At 47.4% G+C, this 22,485-nt stretch overlaps 2 protein-coding genes across 2 annotated transcripts in view; both read left to right on the top strand.

Moving 5' to 3' along the window:
- Positions 1–1,745: 1,745 nt before the first annotated feature.
- LOC132592085 (zinc finger protein 208-like) overlaps positions 1,746–22,485 on the top strand; it is a 154,027-nt gene continuing 133,287 nt past the window's right edge. Inside the window, 2 exon segments of the mRNA XM_060274181.1 lie at positions 1,746–1,820; positions 5,416–5,908. Of these exon segments, the coding sequence (XP_060130164.1) occupies positions 5,507–5,908 (402 nt within the window). The 5' untranslated portion in view covers positions 1,746–1,820; positions 5,416–5,506.
- The window catches only part of LOC132592060 (zinc finger protein 135-like), an 80,777-nt gene continuing 64,975 nt past the window's right edge, over positions 6,684–22,485 (top strand). Inside the window, exons 1-3 of the mRNA XM_060274134.1 lie at positions 6,684–8,528; positions 9,222–9,348; positions 14,284–18,771. Coding sequence (XP_060130117.1) covers positions 8,421–8,528; positions 9,222–9,348; positions 14,284–15,794 — 1,746 coding nt within the window. The 5' untranslated portion in view covers positions 6,684–8,420 and the 3' untranslated portion in view covers positions 15,795–18,771. Of the gene's footprint in view, positions 8,529–9,221; positions 9,349–14,283 lie in introns of the transcript that reaches the window.

Here is a 22,485-nt window from a genome sequence, read left to right as displayed (position 1 = left end):
ACATCCCAATTCCAAAGAAGGGCAGTGCCAAAGAATGCTCCAACTACCGCACAATTGCGCTCATTTCACACGCTAGCAAGGTTATGCTTAAAATTCTACAAGGCAGGCTTAGGCAGTATGTGGACCGAAAACTCCCAGAAGTGCAAGCTGGATTTCGAAAGGGCAGAGGAACCAGAGACCAAATAGCAAACATGCGCTGGATTATGGAGAAAGCTAGAGAGTTCCAGAAAAACGTCTACTTCTGCTTCATTGACTATGCAAAAGCATTTGACTGTGTCGACCACAGCAAACTATGGCAAGTTCTTAAAGAAATGGGAGTGCCTGATCACCTCATCTGTCTCCTGAGAAATCTCTATGTGGGACAAGAAGCTACAGTTAGAACTGGATATGGAACAACTGATTGGTTCAAAATTGGGAAAGGAGTACGACAAGGTTGTATATTGTCCCCCTGCTTATTTAACTTATATGCAGAATTCATCATGCGAAAGGCTGGACTAGATGAATCCCAAGCCAGAATTAAGATTGCTGGAAGAAATATCAACAACCTCAGATATGCAGATGACACAACCTTGATGGCAGAAAGCGAGGAGGAATTAAAGAACCTTTTAATGAGGGTGAAAGAGGAGAGCGCAAAATATGGTCTGAAGCTCAACATCAAAAAAACCAAGATCATGGCCACTGGTCCCATCACCTCCTGGCAAATAGAAGGGGAGGAAATGGAGGCAGTGAGAGATTTTACTTTCTTGGGCTCCTTGATCACTGCAGATGGTGACAGCAGTCACGAAATTAAAAGACGCCTGCTTCTTGGGAGAAAAGCAATGACAAACCTAGACAGCATCTTAAAAAGCAGAGACATCACCTTGCCGACAAAGGTCCGTATAGTTAAAGCTATGGTTTTCCCAGTAGTGATGTATGGAAGTGAGAGCTGGACCATAAAGAAGGCTGATCGCCGAAGAATTGATGCTTTTGAATTATGGTGCTGGAGGAGACTCTTGAGAGTCCCATGGACTGCAAGAAGATCAAACCTATCCATTCTTAAGGAAATCAGCCCTGAGTGCTCCCTGGAAGGACAGATTGTGAAGCTGAGGCTCCAATACTTTGGCCACCTCATGAGAAGAGAAGACTCCCTGGAAAAGACCCTGATGTTGGGAAAGATGGAGGGCACAAGGAGAAGGGGACGACAGAGGACGAGATGGTTGGACAGTGTTCTCGAAGCTACGAACATGAGTTTGACCAAACTGCGGGAGGCAGTGCAAGACAGGAGTGCCTGGCGTGCTATGGTCCATGGGGTCACGAAGAGTCGGACACGACTAAACGACTAAACAACAACAGAGAAAGGTACAAACAGAGAAGTGCTGTCTATTTTACTTTCTATCAGGGACAGAGAGATTTTGACAATGGAGTTCCTCTGGCTACTTAGGGCCTGTGTGGCCTGACCAGGATTATTCTGGCCCTGGTCATTGCCACCCTATACTGCAAAGCCCTGGACAAGGGAGGGAAATACCAGGAGATGCTCAGAGTCCAGCCAAGAGCCTCAAAAGGATATCTGGCCATTGGCGTAGCCAGGGGGGACAACTGCCCCCCTATAACATAAAAAATAAAAATCTGAGCTTCAGCCAAGCGAGAGAGGGCTGAGCTGGGTACTTCGGCTTTGCAAGGGTTAAAGGGAAGCGAGCTGCCTTCCTAGAGAGGACAGGAAGCAAGGGGGGTCAGGTCCTCCAGAGCCAAGGCCCCTCCCTCCCTCTCCAGTCCTCCTTTCCTGCTTTGGTGTCTCTCCTGCAAGGGCTGCATCGCTGTCCCTTCACTCCTGGGATGATCGGGTGAGTCCTCTCTCTCTCTCTCTCTCTCTCTCTCTCTCTCTCTCTCTCTCTCTCTCCCCCTCTCTCTCCCCCCCCAAGAGGGTGCAGTGGGGAGACGGGGGGGGTGTCCCAGGGCTGCAGGGAGGAGAGGGTGCATGAGGGGAGGGGGGACCAAGCCAAGTCAGGGAGGAGAGGGTCCTGCCAGGGAGGGGGGGCGAGGTCTGCAAGGCTCCCCTTCCTGGAGATCAGAGGATCCCAAACTCCCACCAAATCTCTCTTCTTCCCTAGGACTTTAACTCTGTGTGACGTCACTCAGCGTCATTGCACAACAGAGGAAACATGTGCAAATGGTTTTCCAAAGCTGGACGAGGATGTGGACTAGCCACCACCCCCCATTAAAATACCCACTAGGAGGAGGGAGGGAGGAAAGGTGGGAGAGAAAGGCCAGGAATAAGGAGAGGGATCCCAGCCCATAGTCTGGCTGCTGCATTGCGGACCAGTTTCCCAGTCGTCTCCAAGGGCAGCTCCACACGGAGGCCAGTGCTCCCCTCGCACCCGGAAAACCAGCCGAGCCAGGGACCTTGGCATCAATGGCTCTGTGTGTGTGTGTGTGTGTGTGTGTGTGTGTGTGTGTGTGTTAAGCTGTCTAACAGAATAATAATAATAATAATAATAATAATAATAATAATAAATTACCTGCCTAAATTTCAAGGGATATGTCTTTGGCCCCACCCACTTGGCCCTCAGGGGGTTGGCCAGATACATACCTGGCCCTCAGAGCAAAGAAAAAGGGACCCCACCCCAGGAGTCTGTCTGGAGAGTGGAAGAGAGTCCAAGTGCAAGAAAAGGAGACAGAAGCAGGGGGGTGGGGGTGGGGTTTGGGGCAACTCCTGAGGACCCCCAGGTGAGGACCCCCACTACAGCCAAGCACCCATTTTTCACAAGATACAATCTGACTTCATGCATTGACTGGAAGGCAGCAGAATCCAGGCTGATTAATCTCCCAGATATCCCTTCAGTTGCCTCCACATTTTGCATTGCTAGAAGGCTAGAGACCTTCTCCCACCTGCCTTGTCCCACCCCCTGGCCCTGGGAGTCCTCATAAGGGAGCTGGTCCTGGAGGAAGAACTGGGAGAGGAGAGACTCCATCAGGCAAGGCCGCCTTCCACCTGCCTTGCCCGACCCTCCAGTCTCTGTTTCTCCATTTGTATTGTATTGTTTTATGCACTGTGGCTTGCCGAGGTTTTATTGATTGTAAGTGTTAAGTGTTCATTTTCATATGCTGATATTATTCAATAGTATTCTAATGATTGTTGAACGTTGCATTCTTTGATTGCTTATTTTAAAACTATGTTTTGTTGTTACATTTTGTTTTTTAAAAAAATAATTTTAATTAGTTTTATATAACAACACAAAAAGACAAAACATTAAAAGAAAACATTTATGCCCACCTTCCCCCCCTCCCCCCACAAGTCCCCTTCTGCCACAAGTGGATCCTGCGGGTGTTGAGAGTCGAAGGTAGTCCATTTTAAAGCTGGGTTTGTCCTCACCCCCCTCTCCCCAGCTCCTGAACCCCCCCTGCCACCAGGGGGCCCCGAGACATAAGGAGAGATTGGGATAGGGAACCCCCCAACCATTTATATCTTTCAGCATAGTAGACAGACAGACAAACAAATAAAAATTTCAAATTCTTAATTTGTTGAACATTGTAATTGTGACTTCCTCTGATCCCTTCTTCCTGATTTTCATAATTCTAAAATATAATTATGGCGGGTTTCTTATTCTTATTTCCAATTCTAATTCTTAAAACTCAACATTATTTTCCTCCTTCTTCGTGCCACCTCCCCACAGGTCCCCTCCTGCCACAAGAGGCACCCATGGGGTGTGACCATCCAAGGGAGGTCTGATTTGTAATTGGGTTTCCTTCCACCCCTCCCTCCCCACCCCAAAGCCCCCCCTGCCACCAGAGGCTTCAGGTCAATAGGGAGGGAGATAGGTGGCTATCCACCCAACTACCTGTCTAAACATAGCATTACTACTCCACAAATCTAAAATTTCTTCCCCCAGCTCTTCCTCCACCCCCCAGAAGAAATATCAATATTCTCATATTATTAATATCTCTAACCAAACGTCTTAACATTATTCTCTTAATCGCCCTCTCCTCCCCTCCCCCCGGAGTTTTCCCCCATTTGGTCCAGCAATTCCTTCATCAAGCCAAGATTTCAGAGCTGTTTTTCAGCCAGCCTAAATAGCAATTTACCAGTTTTTTCATCCCACACCAAGTCTTTCCCAGTTCAAAATTCCGGTCTCCGTCCTCCCTTCGCTCTGTTTTTCCCACCCCTCAGTCTCACTTCTCCTTTCTCTATTTTCCCCAGTCTCCCCATTTTCAAGAAACATATTCCATTGGGGGTGATGCTTCTCCACAGGGGTTGCTCTCTCAGTTAAATTTCCAAGACTACTGGTATTAGTATTCTTCTCTTCCTCTTCTTCTTTTTTCACCTTTTGTTGAGCACCATCCTCTTCTTGATTTTTGAGATCCCTTTCATTTTCAGAAATTGCCTCTTGTTCCTGTCCATGGTCTGCTATATTTACCAATGGTGAACTGAATTGTTCCTGTCTCTTAAAGAGATCTCTCATGCCTCCAAGAATTTCCAGGTAACTTAACACCTTCTCACGGAAGGCTGTTGAATAGGGTGCAGGCATTTTTCCTTAACCGCAAGCAGAGTGAAGATAAGACGACAGAGACACTGGAAAATTCCTTCCTCAAAAACGGTAACCTCCATCTTGGCTAATCATTTTCAAAGTCTTTACTTCTTCTATTTATCAAATAACGTCCTTAACAAAAGTTTCTCCTTCTTCTCCTTTTTATCAGCTGTTTTAATAACCTTGTTGAGCCTCGTGGGGTGTCGACTCCAGGGTGGAGAAGGCGTTAGAAAAAGCTTTCTTTCTTTGGAGTTATAAAAGCAATCATTTTCACTTTCGACTTTGGAATATTTTCGCGCCTCTGAAGTCCACAGTAAGAAGAGATCGACTTCCGTTTTTTAGAATCTCATCCTATAATTCCAATTAAGTTTCCAAATTAGAGATTTCACTTACTTTGTCCAAATCTTTTGTTTCTTGGGAAGAATCCGCCGCTTGCTGGCTAAAGACTCGGAGCTTCGCTTCTTGGAGGTAACAATGTTGCCCAAGATGGCTCCCGCAACTCCACTCCTCTGATTCTCGGTCGCTCTACTGAGCTCCCGAGTAGAGGAGGAATCGCGTCCTTGGAGCTCGAGGTCTCTGCGTCCTCTCGCCAGCGCGACGAATCGGAAGTCTACGATTAGATTGTTATGTTATAAGGTTGTTTTGTATTGCATTAGATTCTTTTTCTTCAGCTTGTAAAACCATCTTGAGTATCGTAAGATAGAAAGGCGGTATACAAATTAAAAGTGATGATGATGATGATGTCTTCTCCTCTTCCTCCTCTTCCCCCCCCCCCAAAAAAGATAGCTCATGGTCTGGGATGTGGGACAGTCCAGCCCTGGTTCCCAGCAAGACTCATCCATGCTTGCTCAGGGAACCATTATTTTCCCCTGTCCTACAGATTCTGTAACAGAACAATGTATTTGCTTCGTAGGATTTGCTAGAGCTTCTCATTGCAACAGACAGAACTTGGCAGAAGACCAAAGGGTTCCTTCCGATCTGTTAGAGGCTTCCTGAGACCACAGATGGATGAGCAAGACTCAGCTGGCCTTGAAGCAGAAAGAGGCCATGACATCCAAACTGGGAGCAGTGGGGGATTCTGGGGAAACCCAGTGCCAAAGATCCTGGATGAGGAGGACACCCTCCGCTCAGAGGTGCAGAGCCAGCAGTTGAGGCAGTTCTTCTGCCAGGAGGCCAAAGGACCCCGAGAGGTTTGCAGCCGACTCTACCACTTTTGCCACCAGTGGCTGAAGCCAGAAAGGCACACGAAAGCTGAGATGCTGGACCTGGTGATCTTGGAGCAGTTCCTGGCTGTCCTTCCCCCGGAGATGGAGAGCTGGGTGAGGGAATGCGGAGCGGAGACCAGTTCCCAGGCGGTGGCCCTGGCCGAAGGTTTCCTCCTGAGTCAGGCAGAGGAGAGAAAGCAGGTAAGAGAGACTTTCCTCTGGATGCTCCCAAGGGGCTCCAAACAGGACAGAGAACATCCCATAATGCTCTCCTGATGGCCCATCCGATTTCTGGGAAAGCATCCATGGAATGAGAACTCACCCCCTTCAAGTCTTTGACATTCTCTTTTAAATAGTTCTCCCCATTCTCTGTTTTGAATCCTTGTTTCTTTTTCAGGGAAAGGATCATTTTGCAGAAATGGACCTGGATTCCTGTGAGGCAGAGAGGCCTCCATTGGACACCAGAGAGAGGCCACTGGGTAAGGAGGAAGGTGGTTTTTCTCCATTTGGTGACAGTTGGGAACAAGGGTCCAGAGGAGGGGAGATGTATTTCTGCACAGCAAACATATGAAATGGGCACAAACGACCAAATGCTCTCAGCAGGTAAGGCTTTCTCAAAGGCCCATCTGTAGTTAGAGATGCCCTGTTTCACCTGTGAGAGAAGCAGGCACTCCTGGTGTCCTGTTTACCTTTTCTCTCTTGCAGGTGGCAGAATGATGCCGGCAAGACCTCCTGATCCGTCTTTTCATGGGGGCAGAAGGGAAGCAGCGGCTGTGGAACCAGATCAGGTCAGGGGAAGCTGCCTTGTGGGGACAGAGGCCGAGAGATGGAGCAATGTCATGGACTGGTTGGGCACAGAGGAATGGTGGGAGGATGCAGCCGGCGAACCAGGAAGGGAACATGGCTCAGAGCCCAAGAAGTGGAGGTAGAAGAAGGATGGGTGGTCAGAGGGGGGGAGAGGGAGAAGCCTGGGAAGAGGAGGTAAATAGCAAACAGACAATCATGGAAAATATAAATAAAAACACAAAGCAAAAAGCTGTGACAATAAACAGTGGAAAATATATAAATATATTATGGCAACAGTGTAAATAATATTTGCAAAATATATGTGCAAATGCAATGGCCTGACGCATATATTCAATGGTGCATAAACACTACTAATCTCTATCAGTCTATAATTCAGTAATTCACTTGGGGATCATAAATGTTCCGGGTAAGTATATAGTTGGTATTCAATGGTATTCTGTTTCCAGCAATATTCCTCGATTGTCCTTCTCTATCCTGATGGATTGCCAGCTGAAAATCCTCCCATTTCATTGTTGAACCTCCAGTTTCTCAAAGGAACAAACTCTTTCTTCAATGATAAAATACCATACATTCAATCAATTACTACATATAACAATCTAAAAAAAATTATACAGTCAATTCCTTATACTCACCAATGGGAACAATATAAGAGAGTTAAGCACCGGCTAAAAAGCTCGAGCATTGCATACAATCTTCAAGGTCGGCAGAAGCTGATACAAAGTGTAAATTTCTCTGCGTTAAATACATAAAGGGCTAAAAACCATTTAAAGGGACAGAACAATATAGTGTGAATAGAGAATTCATGCCATAAAATACAAAGCCATAGGGTTAGATTACAAAAAGGAACTATAATCAATGGAAAGATTAAGGCCTGAGGGAGCTAGAAAACCCTTCATCTCTGGGGTGTTATGTTTGTAAATTTGTTGTTGTTGTTGTTGTTTAGTCGGGTCCGACTCTTCGTGACCCCGTGGACCAGAGCACGCCAGGCACTCCTGTCTTCCACTGCCTCCCGCAGTTTGGTCAGACTCATGTTGGTGACTTCGAGAACACTGTCCAACCATCTCGTCCTCTGTCATCCCCCTCTGTCGTGCCCTCCATCTTTCCCAGCATCACGGTCTTTTCCAGGGAGTCTTCTTTTCTCATGAGGTGGCCCAAGTAGTGGAGCCTCAGCTTCAGGATCTGTCCTTCCAGCGAGCACTCAGGGCTGATTTCCTTCAGAATGGATAGGTTTGATCTTCTTGCAGTCCACGGGACTCTCGAGAGTCTCCTCCAGCACCGTAATTCAAAAGCATCAATTCTTCGGTGATCAGCCTTCTTCATGGTCCAGCTCTCCTAGGCAACCCCATTGCTGGAGACTTACATAGTAAGAGTAGCTCGACACAAGTCTTAGAATCATAGAATCGTAGAGTTGGAAGAGACCACAAGAGCCATCAGTCCAACCCCTTGCCAAGCAGGAAACACCATCAAAGCATTCCTGTCTCGGCGGCCACTCCCAGTCACCAGTCTAGCTGCCGCATTCTGGATTACCAGGGACAACGTGCATCGATTGCTTGCAAGACAGCGTTAAGTGCCTTGCAATATCAAGGATGCCATGCTTGTACAAGCAAATAATGGAGCTCTTCACGATGGTGCAATTGCTGGGCAGAAAGGGAACTCCCCATACTTATGTTCCTTCCTTCGTATATTCACCGGGATCCGTAGCTCTTGCCGAGCGAAGTGTGTAAAACTAGCCCCACGTTGGGCACCAGATGAAGTAAAGCAGGCAAGTGAGGAGTTATTGCAGGTGAGCTGTGCATAACCAAGCTGATTGCTAGCTTGGCAGAGGCTCCTTTTAGGAATATGCACAATATGCACACGTTTAGGAACAGTCTGACCTTTAGCACTTTTACATCGTGAGCTGACACTTATGTTTCCTCTGATATTTGCGAGACTTGCTCCACCAAGTGAGCCATGCCTCTCAAAGAGAAGGCAAAGGTCACAGAAAGGGCACGGGAGACTACTCAGAAAGCCAAAGGTGAGACCAAGGGCATGACGTCAGAAAGCTATGGCTTGCCTGTGGGCGGTAGTAACAACAACAACAACAACAACAACAACAATAAATTATTTATTTCCCCAGCCACTCTGGGCGGCTTCCAACAGAAAAATGAAATGAAATAATCTATTAAACATTAAAAGCCTCCCTAAAGAGGGCTGCCTTCAGATGTCTTCTAAAAATCTGGTAGCTGTTTTTCTCTTTGACATCTGATGGGAGGGCATTCCACAGGGTGGGTGCCACCACCGAGAAGGCCCTCTACCTAGTTCCCTGCAACTTGGCTTCTCGTAGCGAGGGAACCGCCAGAAGGCCCTCGGCGCTGGACCTCAGTGTCCGGGCACAACGATGGGGGTGGAGACGCTCCTTCAGGTATACTGGACCGAGGCCATTTAGGGCTTTAAAGGTCAACACCAACACTTTGAATTGTCCTCGGGAACGTACTGGGAGCCAATGTAGGTCTTTCAGGACCGGTGTTATGTGGTCTCGGCGGCCGCTCCCAGTCACCAGTCTAGCTGCCGCATTCTGGATTAGTTGTAGTTTCTGGGTCACCTTCAAAGGTAGCCCCACGTAGAGTGCATTGCAGTAGTCCAAGCGAGAGATAACTAGGGCATGCACTACTCTGGCAAGACAGTCTGCGGGCAGGTAGGGTCTCAGACATTTCCCTTTTTCTTTTAGGGTCCAGTGTGCTTTGAAGACGTCGCTGTTCGTTTCACGGACGAGCAGTGGGCGTTGCTGGATCCTGACCAGAAAGCTCTGCATAAGGACGTCATGGAGGAGAATCGTGGGATCGTGGCCTCTCTTGGTAAGGCTCCCTGTGGGATCGTCATATCTGCCTTTAAATTCAACAAAATACCTCTATGTGATGAACCTCATATATTTCCACAGAACTCTACAGTGGACACCATAACACTGTAGCACCTGGGAACCTAACACCCCCCCCCCCAATAAACAGTAAATTACAGGTTTTTTCCTTGAACAATCTTCCTCAAATTGTTCCTTTTTCTTCCACGATTGGGCTGCTCTGAACTGCCCAGGCCACCTTAAATGTCAGCTTCAGAATTATTAGGAAAGACATGTAACTTCAGGTTTTCTGTTTTTGCTCCTGTCAGTCTTGGGTTGACCAAAGAGACGACCGACATTGGAGATGGAGGGGATGCCATGACTGGGCCAAACAAAATCCATCCCAGAGAAGAGCTTGGCTTATTGAATCTCACGGAGTGGTAGCAGTGAGGAGGAGGAGGAGGAGGAGGAGGAGGAGGAGGAGGAGGAGGAGGAGGAGGAGGAGGAGGAAGGAAGGAAGGAAGGAGTATTTATTAGAACAGCAGTCATAAAGAAAAAACGTGAAAGCTTTGGTAACCATTGGTAACCTTTAGCTTTCATTACGGCCTTACAACGCCTTCCCGTGAAGTGAACCAAGTTTTTAGTTCTGCAGCTGTAATAATGTGAAACCAATACTGAATTATTGCCTCTGTTAATTGCACTTTATTGCTGTGTTGTTTCATGTATTTTGGGGCATTTACATTCCCATTAATGACACAAATTCTGCCCACACCTTTTGCTGCCATACAACCCCAGATCATCACACTCTTTGGGTGTTTCACGGTCGGTGTAATGCAAGTAGGATGTAAATCTTATCCGATTCTTCTCCTCGCGTATTGCATGCCATCACTACCAAGCAAGGAGATTTGGGTCTCATCGCTCTAAATAACACTGTCCCATTGTTCCGCTGTCCTGTTAACATGGGTTTAATCTTTTCAACCTTTGCTTGAGAGATAACAATGGCTTTTTCCTTTCAATTCTAACATTTAGACCAATCCTTGCACTCACCTTCACATTACTTTGCGCCATGTCATCTTGTGTACACCCAGATGATTTTCTTCTGTCATGTAGGGACAGTCTCTCCATTCTTCCATCGTCACTTACCCTTGTGCACCTTTTCCTGGAAGTCTGATTTTGTACTGACTGAGACCTCTTCAAATTATAGAAATGCCAGCTTTGTTTAAGTTTCCCCCAACCTAATTTCTGCATAACTGTGGTGTTGTTCACTTAATAGTACTATTTTCCATCACATTCTGGGTGGTAAGTCAACTCTTTGTGCCATTTCTATCATTTTATAATGTTTAACAACCTCACTAAATGAAAGAACAAAAAAACAACCAACTTGATAGCAATCACATAACACACTGACAAAAGTCAACCTAAGCAAGTTGCGCTTCCTTTTTCTGGTTATTTGGCTATAACATTTGGTTGTTTTGTTGTTGTTTAGTCGTTTAGTCGTGTCCGACTCTTCGTGACCCCATGGACCATAGCACGCCGGGCACTCCTGTCTTGCACTGCTTCCCGCAGTTTGGTCAAACTCATGTTCGTAGCTTCAAGAACACTGTCCAACCATCTCGTCCTCTGTCGTCCCCTTCTCCTAGTGCCCTCCATCTTTCCCAACATCAGGGTCTTTTCCAGGGAGTCTTCTCTTCTCATGAGGTGGCCAAAGTATTGGAGCCTCAGCTTCTCGATCTGTCCTTCCAGGGAGCACTCAGGGCTGATTTCCTTAAGAATGGATAGGTTTGATCTTCTTGCAGTCCATGGGACTCTCAAGAGTCTCCTCCAGCACCATAATTCAAAAGCATCAATTCTTCGGCGATCAGCCTTCTTTATGGTCCAGCTCTCACTTCCATACATCACTACTGGGAAAACCATAGCTTTAACTATACGGACCTTTGTCGGCAAGGTGATGTCTCTGCTTTTTAAGATGCTGTCTAGGTTTGTCATTGCTTTTCTCCCAAGAAGCAGGCGTCTTTTAATTTCGTGACTGCTGTCACCATCTGCAGTGATCAAGGAGCCCTAGAAAGTAAAATCTCTCACTGCCTCCATTTCCTCCCCTTCTATTTGCCAGGAGGTGATGGGACCAGTGGCCATGATCTTGGTTTTTTTGATGTTGAGCTTCAGACCATATTTTGCGCTCTCCTCTTTCACCCTCATTAAAAGGTTCTTTAATTCCTCCTCGCTTTCTGCCATCAAGGTTGTGTCATCTGCATATCTGAGGTTGTTGATATTTCTTCCGGCAATCTTAATTCCAGCTTGGGATTCATCTAGTCCAGCCTTTCGCATGATGAATTCTGCATATAAGTTAAATAAGCAGGGAGACAATATACAACCTTGTCGTACCCCTTTCCCAATTTTGAACCAATCAGTTGTTCCATATCCAGTTCTAACTGTAGCTTCTTGTCCCACATAGAGATTTCTCAGGAGACAGATGAGATGATCAGGCACTCCCATTTCTTTAAGAACTTGCCATAGTTTGCTGTGGTCGACACAGTCAGAGGCTTTTGCATAGTCAATGAAGCAGAAGTAGACGTTTTTCTGGAACTCTCTAGCTTTCTCCATAATCCAGCGCATGTTTGCTATTTGGTCTCTGGTTCCTCTGCCCTTTCGAAATCCAGCTTGCACTTCTGGGAGTTTTCGGTCCACATACTGCCTAAGCCTGCCTTGTAGAATTTTAAGCATAACCTTGCTAGCGTGTGAAATGAACGCAATTGTGCGGTAGTTGCAGCATTCTTTGGCACTGCCCTTCTTTGGAATTGGGATGTAGACTGATCTTCTCCAATCCTCTGGCCATTGCTTGCTGGCATATTGGGTGTAGCACCTTAACAGCATCATCTTTTAAAATTTTAAACAGTTCAGCTGGAATATCATCACTTCCACTGGCCTTGTTATTAGCAGTGCTTTCTAAGGCCCATTTGACTTCACTCTCCAAGATGTCTGGCTCAAGGTCAGCAACCACACTACCTGAGGTTTACGAGACCTCCATATCTTTCTGGTATAATTCCTCTGTGTATTCTTGCCACCTCTTCTTGATGTCTTCTGCTTCTGTTAGGTCCTTACCACTTTTGTCCTTGATTATGGTAATCTTTGTACGAAATGTTCCTTTCATATCTCCAATTTTCTTGAACAGATCTCTGGTTTTCCCCATTCTATTGTTTTCCTCTATTTCTTTGCATTGCTCATTTAAGAAGACCCTCTTGTCTCTCCTTGCTGTTTTTTGGAAATCTGCATTCAGTTTCCTGTATCTTTCCCTATCTCCCTTGCATTTTGCTTGCCTCCTCTCCTCCGCTATTTGTAAGGCCTCGTTGGACAGCCATTTTGCTTTCTTGCATTTCCTTTTCCTTGGGATGGTTTTCGTTGCTGCCTCCTGTATAATGTTACGAGCCTCCATCCATAGTTCTTCAGGCACTCTGTCCACCAAATCTAAATCCTTAAACCTGTTCCTCACTTCCACTGTGTATTCATAAGGGATTTGATTCAGATTGTATCTTACTGGCCCAGTGGTTTTTCCTACTTTCTTCAGTTTAAGCTGGAATTTTGCTATAAGAAGCTGATGATCTGAGTTACAGTCAGCTCCAGGTCTTGTTTTTGCTGACTGTATAGAGCTTCTCCATCTTTGGCTGCAGAGAATATAATCAATCTGATTTCGATGCTGTCCATTTGGTGATATCCATGTGTAGAGTCGTCTCTTGTGTTGTTGGAAGAGAGTGTTTGTGATGACCAGCTTGTTCTCTTGACAGAACTCTATTAGCCTTTGCCCTGCTTCATTTTGAACTCCAAGGCCAAACTTGCCAGTTGTTCCTTTTATCTCTTGATTCCCTACTTTAGCATTCCAGTCCCCTGTAATGAGAAGAACATCCTTCTTTGGTGTCATTTCTAGAAGGTGTTGTAGGTCTTCATAGAATTGGTCAATTTCACTTTCTTCAGCACCGGTAGTTGGTGCATAAACTTGGATTACTGTGATGTTAAAAGGTCTGCCTTGGATTCGTATCGAGATCATTCTGTCATTTTTGAGATTGCATCCCATTACAGCTTTTGCCACTCTTTTGTTGACTATGAGGGCCACTCCATTTCTGCTACAGGATTCTTGCCCACAGTAGTAGATATGATAGTCATCCGAACTGAATTCGCCCATTCCCTTCCATTTTAGTTCACTGATGCCCAGGATGTTGATATTTATTCTTGTCATCTCATTTTTGACCACATCCAGCTTACCGCCATTCATGGTTCTTACATTCCAGGTTCCTATGCAATATTTTTCTTTACAGCATCGGACTTTCATTTCGCTTCCAGGCATATCCGCAACTGAGCGTCCTTTCGGCTTTGGCCCAGCCACTTCATCAGCTCTGAATCTACTTGTACTTGTCCTCCGCTCTTCCTCAGTAGCATGTTGGACGCCTTCCGACCTGAGGGGCTCATCTTCCAGCGTCATAACTTTTATATGCCTGTTGTCTTTGTCCATGGAGTTTTCTTGGCAGGGATACTGGAGTGGCTTGCCAGTTCCTTCTCCAGGTGGATCACATTTAGTCAAAACTCTCCACTATGACCTGTCCATCTTGGGTGGCCCTGCATGGCATAGCTCATTGCTTCTCTGAGTTATTCAAGCCCCTTCGCCACGACAAGGCATTGATCCATGAAGGGGATAACATTTGGTAGAATACGGGTAATTGAACAAACTTTGTTGAATTGCATTCTTGATTAAATTATCATTCCATTAATATATAATTTTATGATAACTCTTCCACAATTTTGACGACTACTGAATATGAAACAAAGCAACATTCAACAACTCATCAGAATCTAATAATAAATATGTTGTTTAATGACAAATAACACAGGTAATGAACACACACCCAACTCCCTTCACTTCTTCTCCATTTGTTCCTGAGGCTCTAATCCCTATTTGTCTCCATTGCAGATTGTGATGAATCGGAAATCGAGAACAAAGGTGACCATGAAAAAATCCCCAGAGTGGTGAAGCCATGTAAAGATTTGGTGTGTGGAGAAAGCTGCAGTCAGAGCTCCCATTCCACTTCCCATCAAAGAATCCATGCAGGGGAGAAACCCTATCAGTGTGTGGAATGTGGAAGGAGCTTCAGTTGGAGATCCGATCTCACTTCCCATCAGAGAATTCATACAGGGGTGAAACCCTATCAGTGCATGGAATGTGGAAAGAGCTTCAGGAGGAGCTGCGATCTCACTTCCCATCAAAGAATTCATACAGGGGAGAAACCCTATCAGTGTGTGGAATGTGGAAAGAGCTTCCGTCACAGCCACCATCTCACTTCCCATCAAAGAATTCATACAGGTGAGAAACCCTATCAGTGTGTGGAATGTGGAAAGAGCTTCACTGAGAGTTCCAAACGCACTTCCCATCAGAGAATTCATACAGGGGAGAAACCCTATCAGTGTGTGGAATGTGGAAAGAGCTTCAGGAAGAGCTGCGATCTCACTTCCCATCAAAGAATTCATACAGGGGAGAAACCCTATCAGTGTGTGAAATGTGGAAAGAGCTTCAGTCAGAGCTCCCATCTCACTTCCCATCAAAGAATTCATACAGGGGAGAAACCCTATCAGTGTGTGGAATGTGGAAAGAGCTTCAGGCAGAGCTGCGATCTCACTTCCCATCAAAGAATCCATGCAGGGGAGAAACCCTATCAGTGTGTGGAATGTGGAAAGTGCTTCAGTCACAGCCACCATGTCACAGACCATCAAAGAATTCATACAGGGGAGAAACCCTATCAGTGCATGGAATGTGGAAAGAGCTTTAGTAGGAGGTCCTCTCTCACTTCCCATCAAGTAATTCATACAGGGGTGAAACCCTATCAGTGTGTGGAATGTAGAAAGAGCTTCAGTTGGAGAACCGATTTCACTTCCCATCAGAGAATTCATACAGGGGTGAAACCCTATCAGTGCAGGGAATGTGGAAAGAGCTTCAGGAGGAGCTGCGATCTCACTTCCCATCAAAGAATTCATACAGGGGAGAAACCCTATCAGTGTGTGGAATGTGGAAAGAGCTTCAATCAGAGCCACAATCTCACTTGCCATCAAAGAATTCATACCGGTGAGAAACCCTATCAGTGTGTGGAATGTGGAAAGAGCTTCACTGAGAGTTCCAAACTCGCTTCCCATCAAAGAATTCATACAGGGGAGAAACCCTATCAGTGCTTCGAATGTGGAAAGAGCTTCACTCAGAGCAGCAATCTCACTTGCCATGAAAGAATTCATACAGGGGAGAAACCCTATCAGTGTGTGGAATGTGGAAAGAGCTTCAGTCAGTGCTCCTCTCTCACTTCCCATCAAAGAATTCATACAGGGGAGAAGCCCTATCAGTGTGTGGAATGTGGAAAGAGCTTCAGTCAGAGCAACAGTCTCAGATCCCATAAAAGAATCCATACAAATGTCAGAAAAACCATTATACAGCTATAGGAGCCAGGCAAATCTGCACCTTTTTTACCAGGTCTTTGGCTGATTGATATCTAATGCCCTTTAAAAATGTGTTGTTTTGTGTTTTTATGTTGTGTTTTTATATGTAACCATCCTGAGACCTGTGGGTGTGGGGAATCGGCACTGACTCTTAAAGGCGTAGGGGTCTTTGGTCCTCCATGAAATATTGGAGGAGGCCACCCCCAGGATTTTGTGTAGTTGTTGTTTTCAAACGCAACCTTTTATTTTTCCGCCATACGATTTCTCTTTCAATTTGCCCCCTTAAAGAATAAAATAAATAAATAAATAAATAAATAAATAAATGCACAAAGGTCATGAGGACAAGAAAATGCAAAGGTGGGCAGGTCCCATCTATGCGGGCCAAAAGCAAAAGTTCCTTTAACGCAGGGTTTCCCAAATTTGGGTCCTCGGCAGCTCCCAGACTACAATTCCCATTATCCATCCCCATTGGTCCTGAGAACCCAAGAGCTAGCTGCCTTGGCACGGATTTTGAAGTTGGCCAGCACCAGCAGTCAAGGAGTCCTGAACTCCGCATGCGAGACCAGCTCTGTCAGCTCAGACAGGGAGACCATGGAGGGCAAAGGAAGCGGGAAGCACCCCTGTTAGCAAACACCCCTCAACAAGACCCCAACCCCAGAGTCTGTTCAGCCCCCTCCGCTTCTTGTAGCTGGAGTCAGTCTGGGCGCTGCCCTCCCAGGCCAGGTGGGAAAGGCCTGCCAGGCAGGGAGCAGGTCCTGCAGGACTCCCAGCAATCCCGGCAAGAAAACCTGGGAGGTGAGTCTTGGGCAAAGAAGGGACAAGGGAGTTCCCTGTCTCCAAGGTGTGGGGCTTACTTTCTCTTTGATCGGGCCACAGGTAGGCCAACTCTGGGCGAGCTATTACATTCTGCAGAGGACAGAAAAATCTGGGTCAGATGACACTACGAAAACCCACCTTGGATGGCTGCACCCACCTTGGACCCAATCCCTTGTCCCAGAGGACCACCCTGAGCCCTGCAGCCTCCTGGCCAGAGGTGGAATGCAAGCAGCATCAGGAAAAGGGGCAGCAAAAGCCTCTGGCCTCATCCTGGTACCCAGGAACACACACCGCATCGCCTGCGTTCAAGGTCACTCGGGGATGTGCTATTGGGTGGATGGAAGCAACCAAAGAAATGAATGCAGGAAGGCAAGATACTTACTTTGAGCTGGGAGAAATGCTGTTGGCGCTAGCTTCCACTCTTCCCCATTGTCACAGAGGGCGTATCCTCGGAGGTCCTGCGGGAGGAAAGAGCCTCAGAGTCAGGGCCCAGTCTGGGCCAAAGAGGCCCCTACTGCCCCCACCACGGAGTCCCTGGCACTCCTGGACCAGTTGGGGGCCAAACTGTCAGTATTTCATTCTTCCATTGCTAGTGTAACCAGATACCCATGTTTTCACCTTCTGTACTTTCTGTTTAAGAGTGGAAGTCAGTCTGTAAATCACTTCCGTCCTTTGTTCTCCTTTACTCTTTCCGAGGAGGAGGAGACTGCTGTGGAAGACAGCTCACGCCATGTTTCTTTGGTATTTTCCGCTGTAAATAAATCTTGATGTCACATTCCAACACAGTTTCCTTCTGCTGCACTCTGCTACTACCCAGCCTGAGGGGGGGGGTGCCCACACAAACAGGCTCTGTGCCCCGAAAAGCACCTGATCCTAGAAGGGATGAGTGGAGAGAGTGACTCAGAAGCCGGCAGTCCCAATTGGGGGGGGGCGGTGTTTGTGTGTGAGGAGGGGCATCGAGAAGAAGGAACCACTGCTGAATCGGCAGAACAGAAATGCGTATGTGGAGCCTAATTGATCCTTGCTGGCCCATTGTGACCAAATCCTTCCATCTCTCTGCAGTTCAGTGACCGGAAGGGGCATCATCAGAGCCTCCAAGAAGCAGCCCGGAGCACAAAGGGCTGGCAGAGAGAGAAAGGAGGCCCCAGGTGCTCTGGGTTCAAGAGCTACGGCCATGCCAGGACCCAGAGAGCCTGGCTCCCTCATTCATGCAGTCAAGCAGTGGAAGAATAACATAAGCAGGGAGAGGGGAGAGCTTTGGGTCATTCATTAACATGGAGGGGGACTTATTTTCATAATGTTTAATTGGTTGGTGAAATGGGCAGCCACAAGATTCGGCAAGGACAACAGGCTTGCCGCTTTGGAAAGGGGATCACGTCTCTTCACAGAGGAGGAGGAGGAGAGTATCTCTGGTTATAATCAGACCTACGGTAGCTGTCTAGAGCTTCCAGCTAGAGAGGCACTATAGCATGGAAGGCACCTGCGAGAGAACAGGCGCAGAAGTGGGCTGTCGCTGGTAGGCTTCCGGGAGACATCTGCTTGGCCGTGGCTCTGGGCAGAAGCCCCTTCTCCGGCTTTGCCATATGCCTTGCTATCTCCAGCCGAAAGGAAAGAGAAGCATTGCCAGCCGTTCAAGGGCTGCTCTGCCTCTTATTCTGAGGACAGCCCTGCTCTTCCTGGAGAGGGAGGAGACCCCTAGGAGGATCCACCAAGCCTCAAGGGGTCCCAGAAGAGGAGCAGAACATGAGGAAGGTGGTGGAGTCTTCCTTGGAGCCAGAGAAGGCTGGTGGGTTTGGGCAGCTGGAGAGATGGGAAATGGAGCCAGGCAGAGGTGTAGTGGTTGGAGGGCTGGACAAGGAGGACTGGGGAGAGCAGGGTTCGAATCCCCACTCAGTCATGAAGCTCCCTGGTGGACCTTGGGTCAGCCTAGCCTACTTCACAGGGCTGTTGTGAGGATAACAATTGTTGGCAGGGAGAGATGGGCAGTTGGAGAGATGCAAAATAAATGTAAATAATGAGAGGGGAGAGAAAGGGGGAAGGCAGGGAAAGAGTGTGGAGGAGCTGAGCTCTCTGGAAAAGACTGGCCAGGCCGATATCCAGAGAGCCAAGGCTGTGCAGGGGACCCCAGGATTCAACCCCCCCCCCAACCCAATAAGACCAAGAGAAAGGGAAGGAATCCTACTTACAGCCTGCCCATTTCTTCCAGGAAAAAAATCCCACCCCCCTCTCTAGCTATGGTAACTATCTAAAATGCCTATGCAGGCCTAACTCTGACCACAACCCCAGCCCTAAGCCTAACCCTAGCCCTAACTACCCCTCTATGTACAAAGCAAATATATACCAAATACATAACAAATGGGCACAAAATAAAAATGTAAAATAAAAAATATTAAACTAAAGAATAATAAATATTAAAATAAAGAACAAAAATATTAAAACAAAACAAAATAAAAACAAGCAATTAATTAACCACGAAAGCTCAGCCGTGTCAAGAATCTCAGCGGGCTGAAATCAAGAAAATCAACAAGAACAAAAGCAACAGTTGTGAGGGGAAAGGAGGGCTCTGAACTGCTATGTGCAAAATAAATAAAATAAACTCAAAATAGAAATCAATAAATCAAATAAAAGTAATAAATGCAATCAGAATCAAAATAAGAAATTGAGAATATAACAATCCACTTATCCTACTTCCCCAGGGGGGTCCCCCACTCCACCCATCACTCCCCAGGATGGCTTTGGCTGTCTCCTGCTTGGAGCCCCTGAGCTGAGCAGCCTGGCAGTTCTGAATCACCTCCAGCAGGAACAGCTGATCTTCCTCCAGCAGCTGAAAGGCAAAAGTCAGGCGGTCAGTCCCTCGGGAAGGGAGGGCATCTCCACATCCGAGAGGGCAGAGTGGGGGGCAAGGAGGGCAGGTCTGAGTCCCTGCTCTGGTTCTCTCCAATACTCACTCCTGGGGAGGGATGTGCAACCACAGCACATCTGCAAAGAGAAAGACATGGGGGCAGGTGAGTCCGTCCCTGAGCACCTGGCAAGGCTATTCCAAGAGTTTTCTCCTGGATTCCAAGTCCTACTAAAGGGGAGGGACACCGCAGGCCTTGGGGGCTAATCCTGGCCTCCTTCAACCAGAATGTGGCTCCCTAGGCTAATGATTATTAAAAGCTTCCCTAAACATAATAACAGCAACCATCCATTTTCAGTCCATTGAATTAGCAATTAAGCATTTCTGGAAGGGGAATTGATATACTTTTGTATATTAGAATAAAAGGCATGCATAGGAAAGTATCACTCATTTATGATGAGAATAGGAGTTATTTCTTTTGAACTTCGCTTGCTTCCTCCTTGGTAGCCAGTGCAATGGTTTCAGCAGTGCTAGAACTCAGGACCCGCTGCCTTGAGGGGCATCTAAGAGCAGTTTGGCAGGGGAAAGGTCTCACTTGGGAGGGGGTGGACTCTCCTTCCTTGGAGGTTTCTAAGCAGAGTTCGGACGGCCATCTGCCATGGATGCTTTAGCTTGTAAACATAGAAATCTGAGGGCTCCCTTGGACAAAAATCAAGGACACCATCGAGGAATACCAGAGCAAAACAGTAGTCAGTAGGCTTGGTCTTTATTGAAGACTGTTGTGACAGGTCTCCCACCTGCTCCAAGGTGAAACAAGATGGAAGCCCCGTACAAATTAACTGCTAATCCCCATGTTGGGACACAGGTGGCACTGTGGGTTAAACCACAGAGCCTAGGGCTTGCCGATCAGAAGGTCAGCGGTTCGAATCCCCATGATGGGGTGAGCTCCCGTTGTTTGGCTCCAGCTCCTGCCCACCTAGCAGTTCGAAAGCACCTTAAAGTGCAAGTAGAAAAGTGCAAAGCTGGAACTAGAAGCGGGTTTGTCATGCTGGCCACATGACCTGGAAGCTGTCCTCGGCCAATAACACAAGATGAGCACCGCAACCCCAGAGTCGGTCACAACGGGACCTAATGGTCAGGGGTCCCTTTATCTTTACCTTTTTAATCCCCATGTTACACCCCCCCCAAACTACATCACTAAGACATCATGGTTTCATCATGAAAGGGGAGGTCTGGTGGCAGTATTCTGAGCACCCTGGATCCTGCCCCATGCCTCCCCTTGCCCTCCACCAAACACTCCTCAAGTGTAACAAAAGAGATATTTACATTTCCCTGTTTCCCAGCCAAGTTAATCACAGCCTTTTGCCTTCATCTGGGTTCTTTCTGGAACGGCTGCCTGTCTGGCACTCAGATATCAGGATGCCAGGGATTATCACTCAGGCAGAGGGGCTGCTGGGAAGCTGAGCTCACCTGTCTAAATGAATCTCTGAAGTTTCCCCAGGGAGCCAGTCCATAGATATATTGATCAGTGAATTGTGACATTTGGAATTGTGCAGCAGAGGCCCTTTGAATATGTTGTGTATTGAGTCAAAGGATTTTATATCTGTATTATTATTGTCTGTATTTGCATTAGGATAAAGTAACTGCCTTTTGGTTCCAGAGGGTACAGCTACTATTGGTTCATTTAAGCTGCTGTATTTGGATCCTCTGTCTTATTGGTTCCCTCCAAAAGGCAGCACTGTGATTGCCTGATATTGTTCCCTCCAAAATGTATCCCTTTCTAGCTAGTTCCCTGTCCCTATAAATGTAGCCTTCCTGCCCTCACAGTCAGTCTTGTTCACTTTAATAAAGAGCTGTTACTAGAGAACTGTCTCCAGCATGTTATGTCAAGAGAGCTGAAATCACAAACCCCACGTCACAACAACTGGCGACGAAGGTGGGATCCGGAATGCTGAGGAGCAGTTAAACACAGCCCTGCCTCAGAGTCCGGATTGCAGCGTAGAACAAGACTCACTGGCCAGCTGAGAAGACGACCCTGCCCGCTAGGACAATGGAGAGTCCAAGGGTATTGGAGCCCTTCCAGCCATCAGAGCCCCACACGTGGGAAGACTACGTTGAACGCTTCGAGTTCTTTGCAGTGGCTCAAGGGATCACCGATGCCAGCAAAAGAAGGGCCACATTCCTGAGCTACTGTGGGCCCGAGACCTTCAAGCTAGCCAAGGCATTACTTGCTCCAGCGAAGCTGAGTGAGACATCTCTCCAAGATATTCTTGCCTGCCTAACAAGCCACTTGGCGCCTACTGAGACCAAGATGGCCCGGCGGATGGAGTTCCATAAGAGGCAGCAGCATGCTGGGGAGTCTGTAGCCGCATTTCTGGCTGAACTCCAGAAGCTCGCTCAGCACTGCGGCTTCCAAAATCTGGAAGAGACTCTCCTGGATCGGTTTATTGGTGGTCTGAGCAGCAAGAAAGCCAGAAGACCCTTGCTTCAGCCTTGAAGGAGGCCACCGCCACGGAGAATTATGAAAGAGAGGAGCTTGATGCCAGTCGCAAGGCCACTAAGCCACAGATAGAAGTTGTGCATGCCATGGACAAGCTAGAGGCTACTCCGAGCCAGAGCCCAGTCCGTGGGGTCGAGTTGGTGCGTCAGGCCTGCACAGTGCACAAAGATCACCGAGGCAGTTGCCCAGGTTGTGGCGGAAACCATGGGCGGAAAAGTTGTCGTTTCAGGGATGCTATGTGCCGGACATGCGGAAAGACGGGTCACATCGCCAGGGTCTGTAGATCGGCGTCGGAAGCGACAGGAGCACCTAGACTGGAGCATCGCAGACCGCCCACAGCAAGTCGTTTTCTAAAGGACTGCCACTACGTAACAGAGATCAATGGGAGGGCCGTGCAGTTTCCAGCGCAAGGCAAGGCACACGTCAAGGTGAAGATTGAGGGTCAGCAGTGCGACATGGAGGTGGACTCCGGATCTGCATTCACCATTGTGTCGGACCAGACCGCGAAGACATTCTTCCCCAGGGGTAAGTTGCCCCCT

This window comes from Zootoca vivipara, chromosome 4, assembly GCF_963506605.1.
Source record: "Zootoca vivipara chromosome 4, rZooViv1.1, whole genome shotgun sequence".
In the NCBI taxonomy this organism is placed as follows: domain Eukaryota; kingdom Metazoa; phylum Chordata; class Lepidosauria; order Squamata; family Lacertidae; genus Zootoca; species Zootoca vivipara.
The sequence above is the reverse complement of the archived record's forward strand: the minus strand, read 5'-3'. Positions and strand labels throughout refer to the sequence as shown.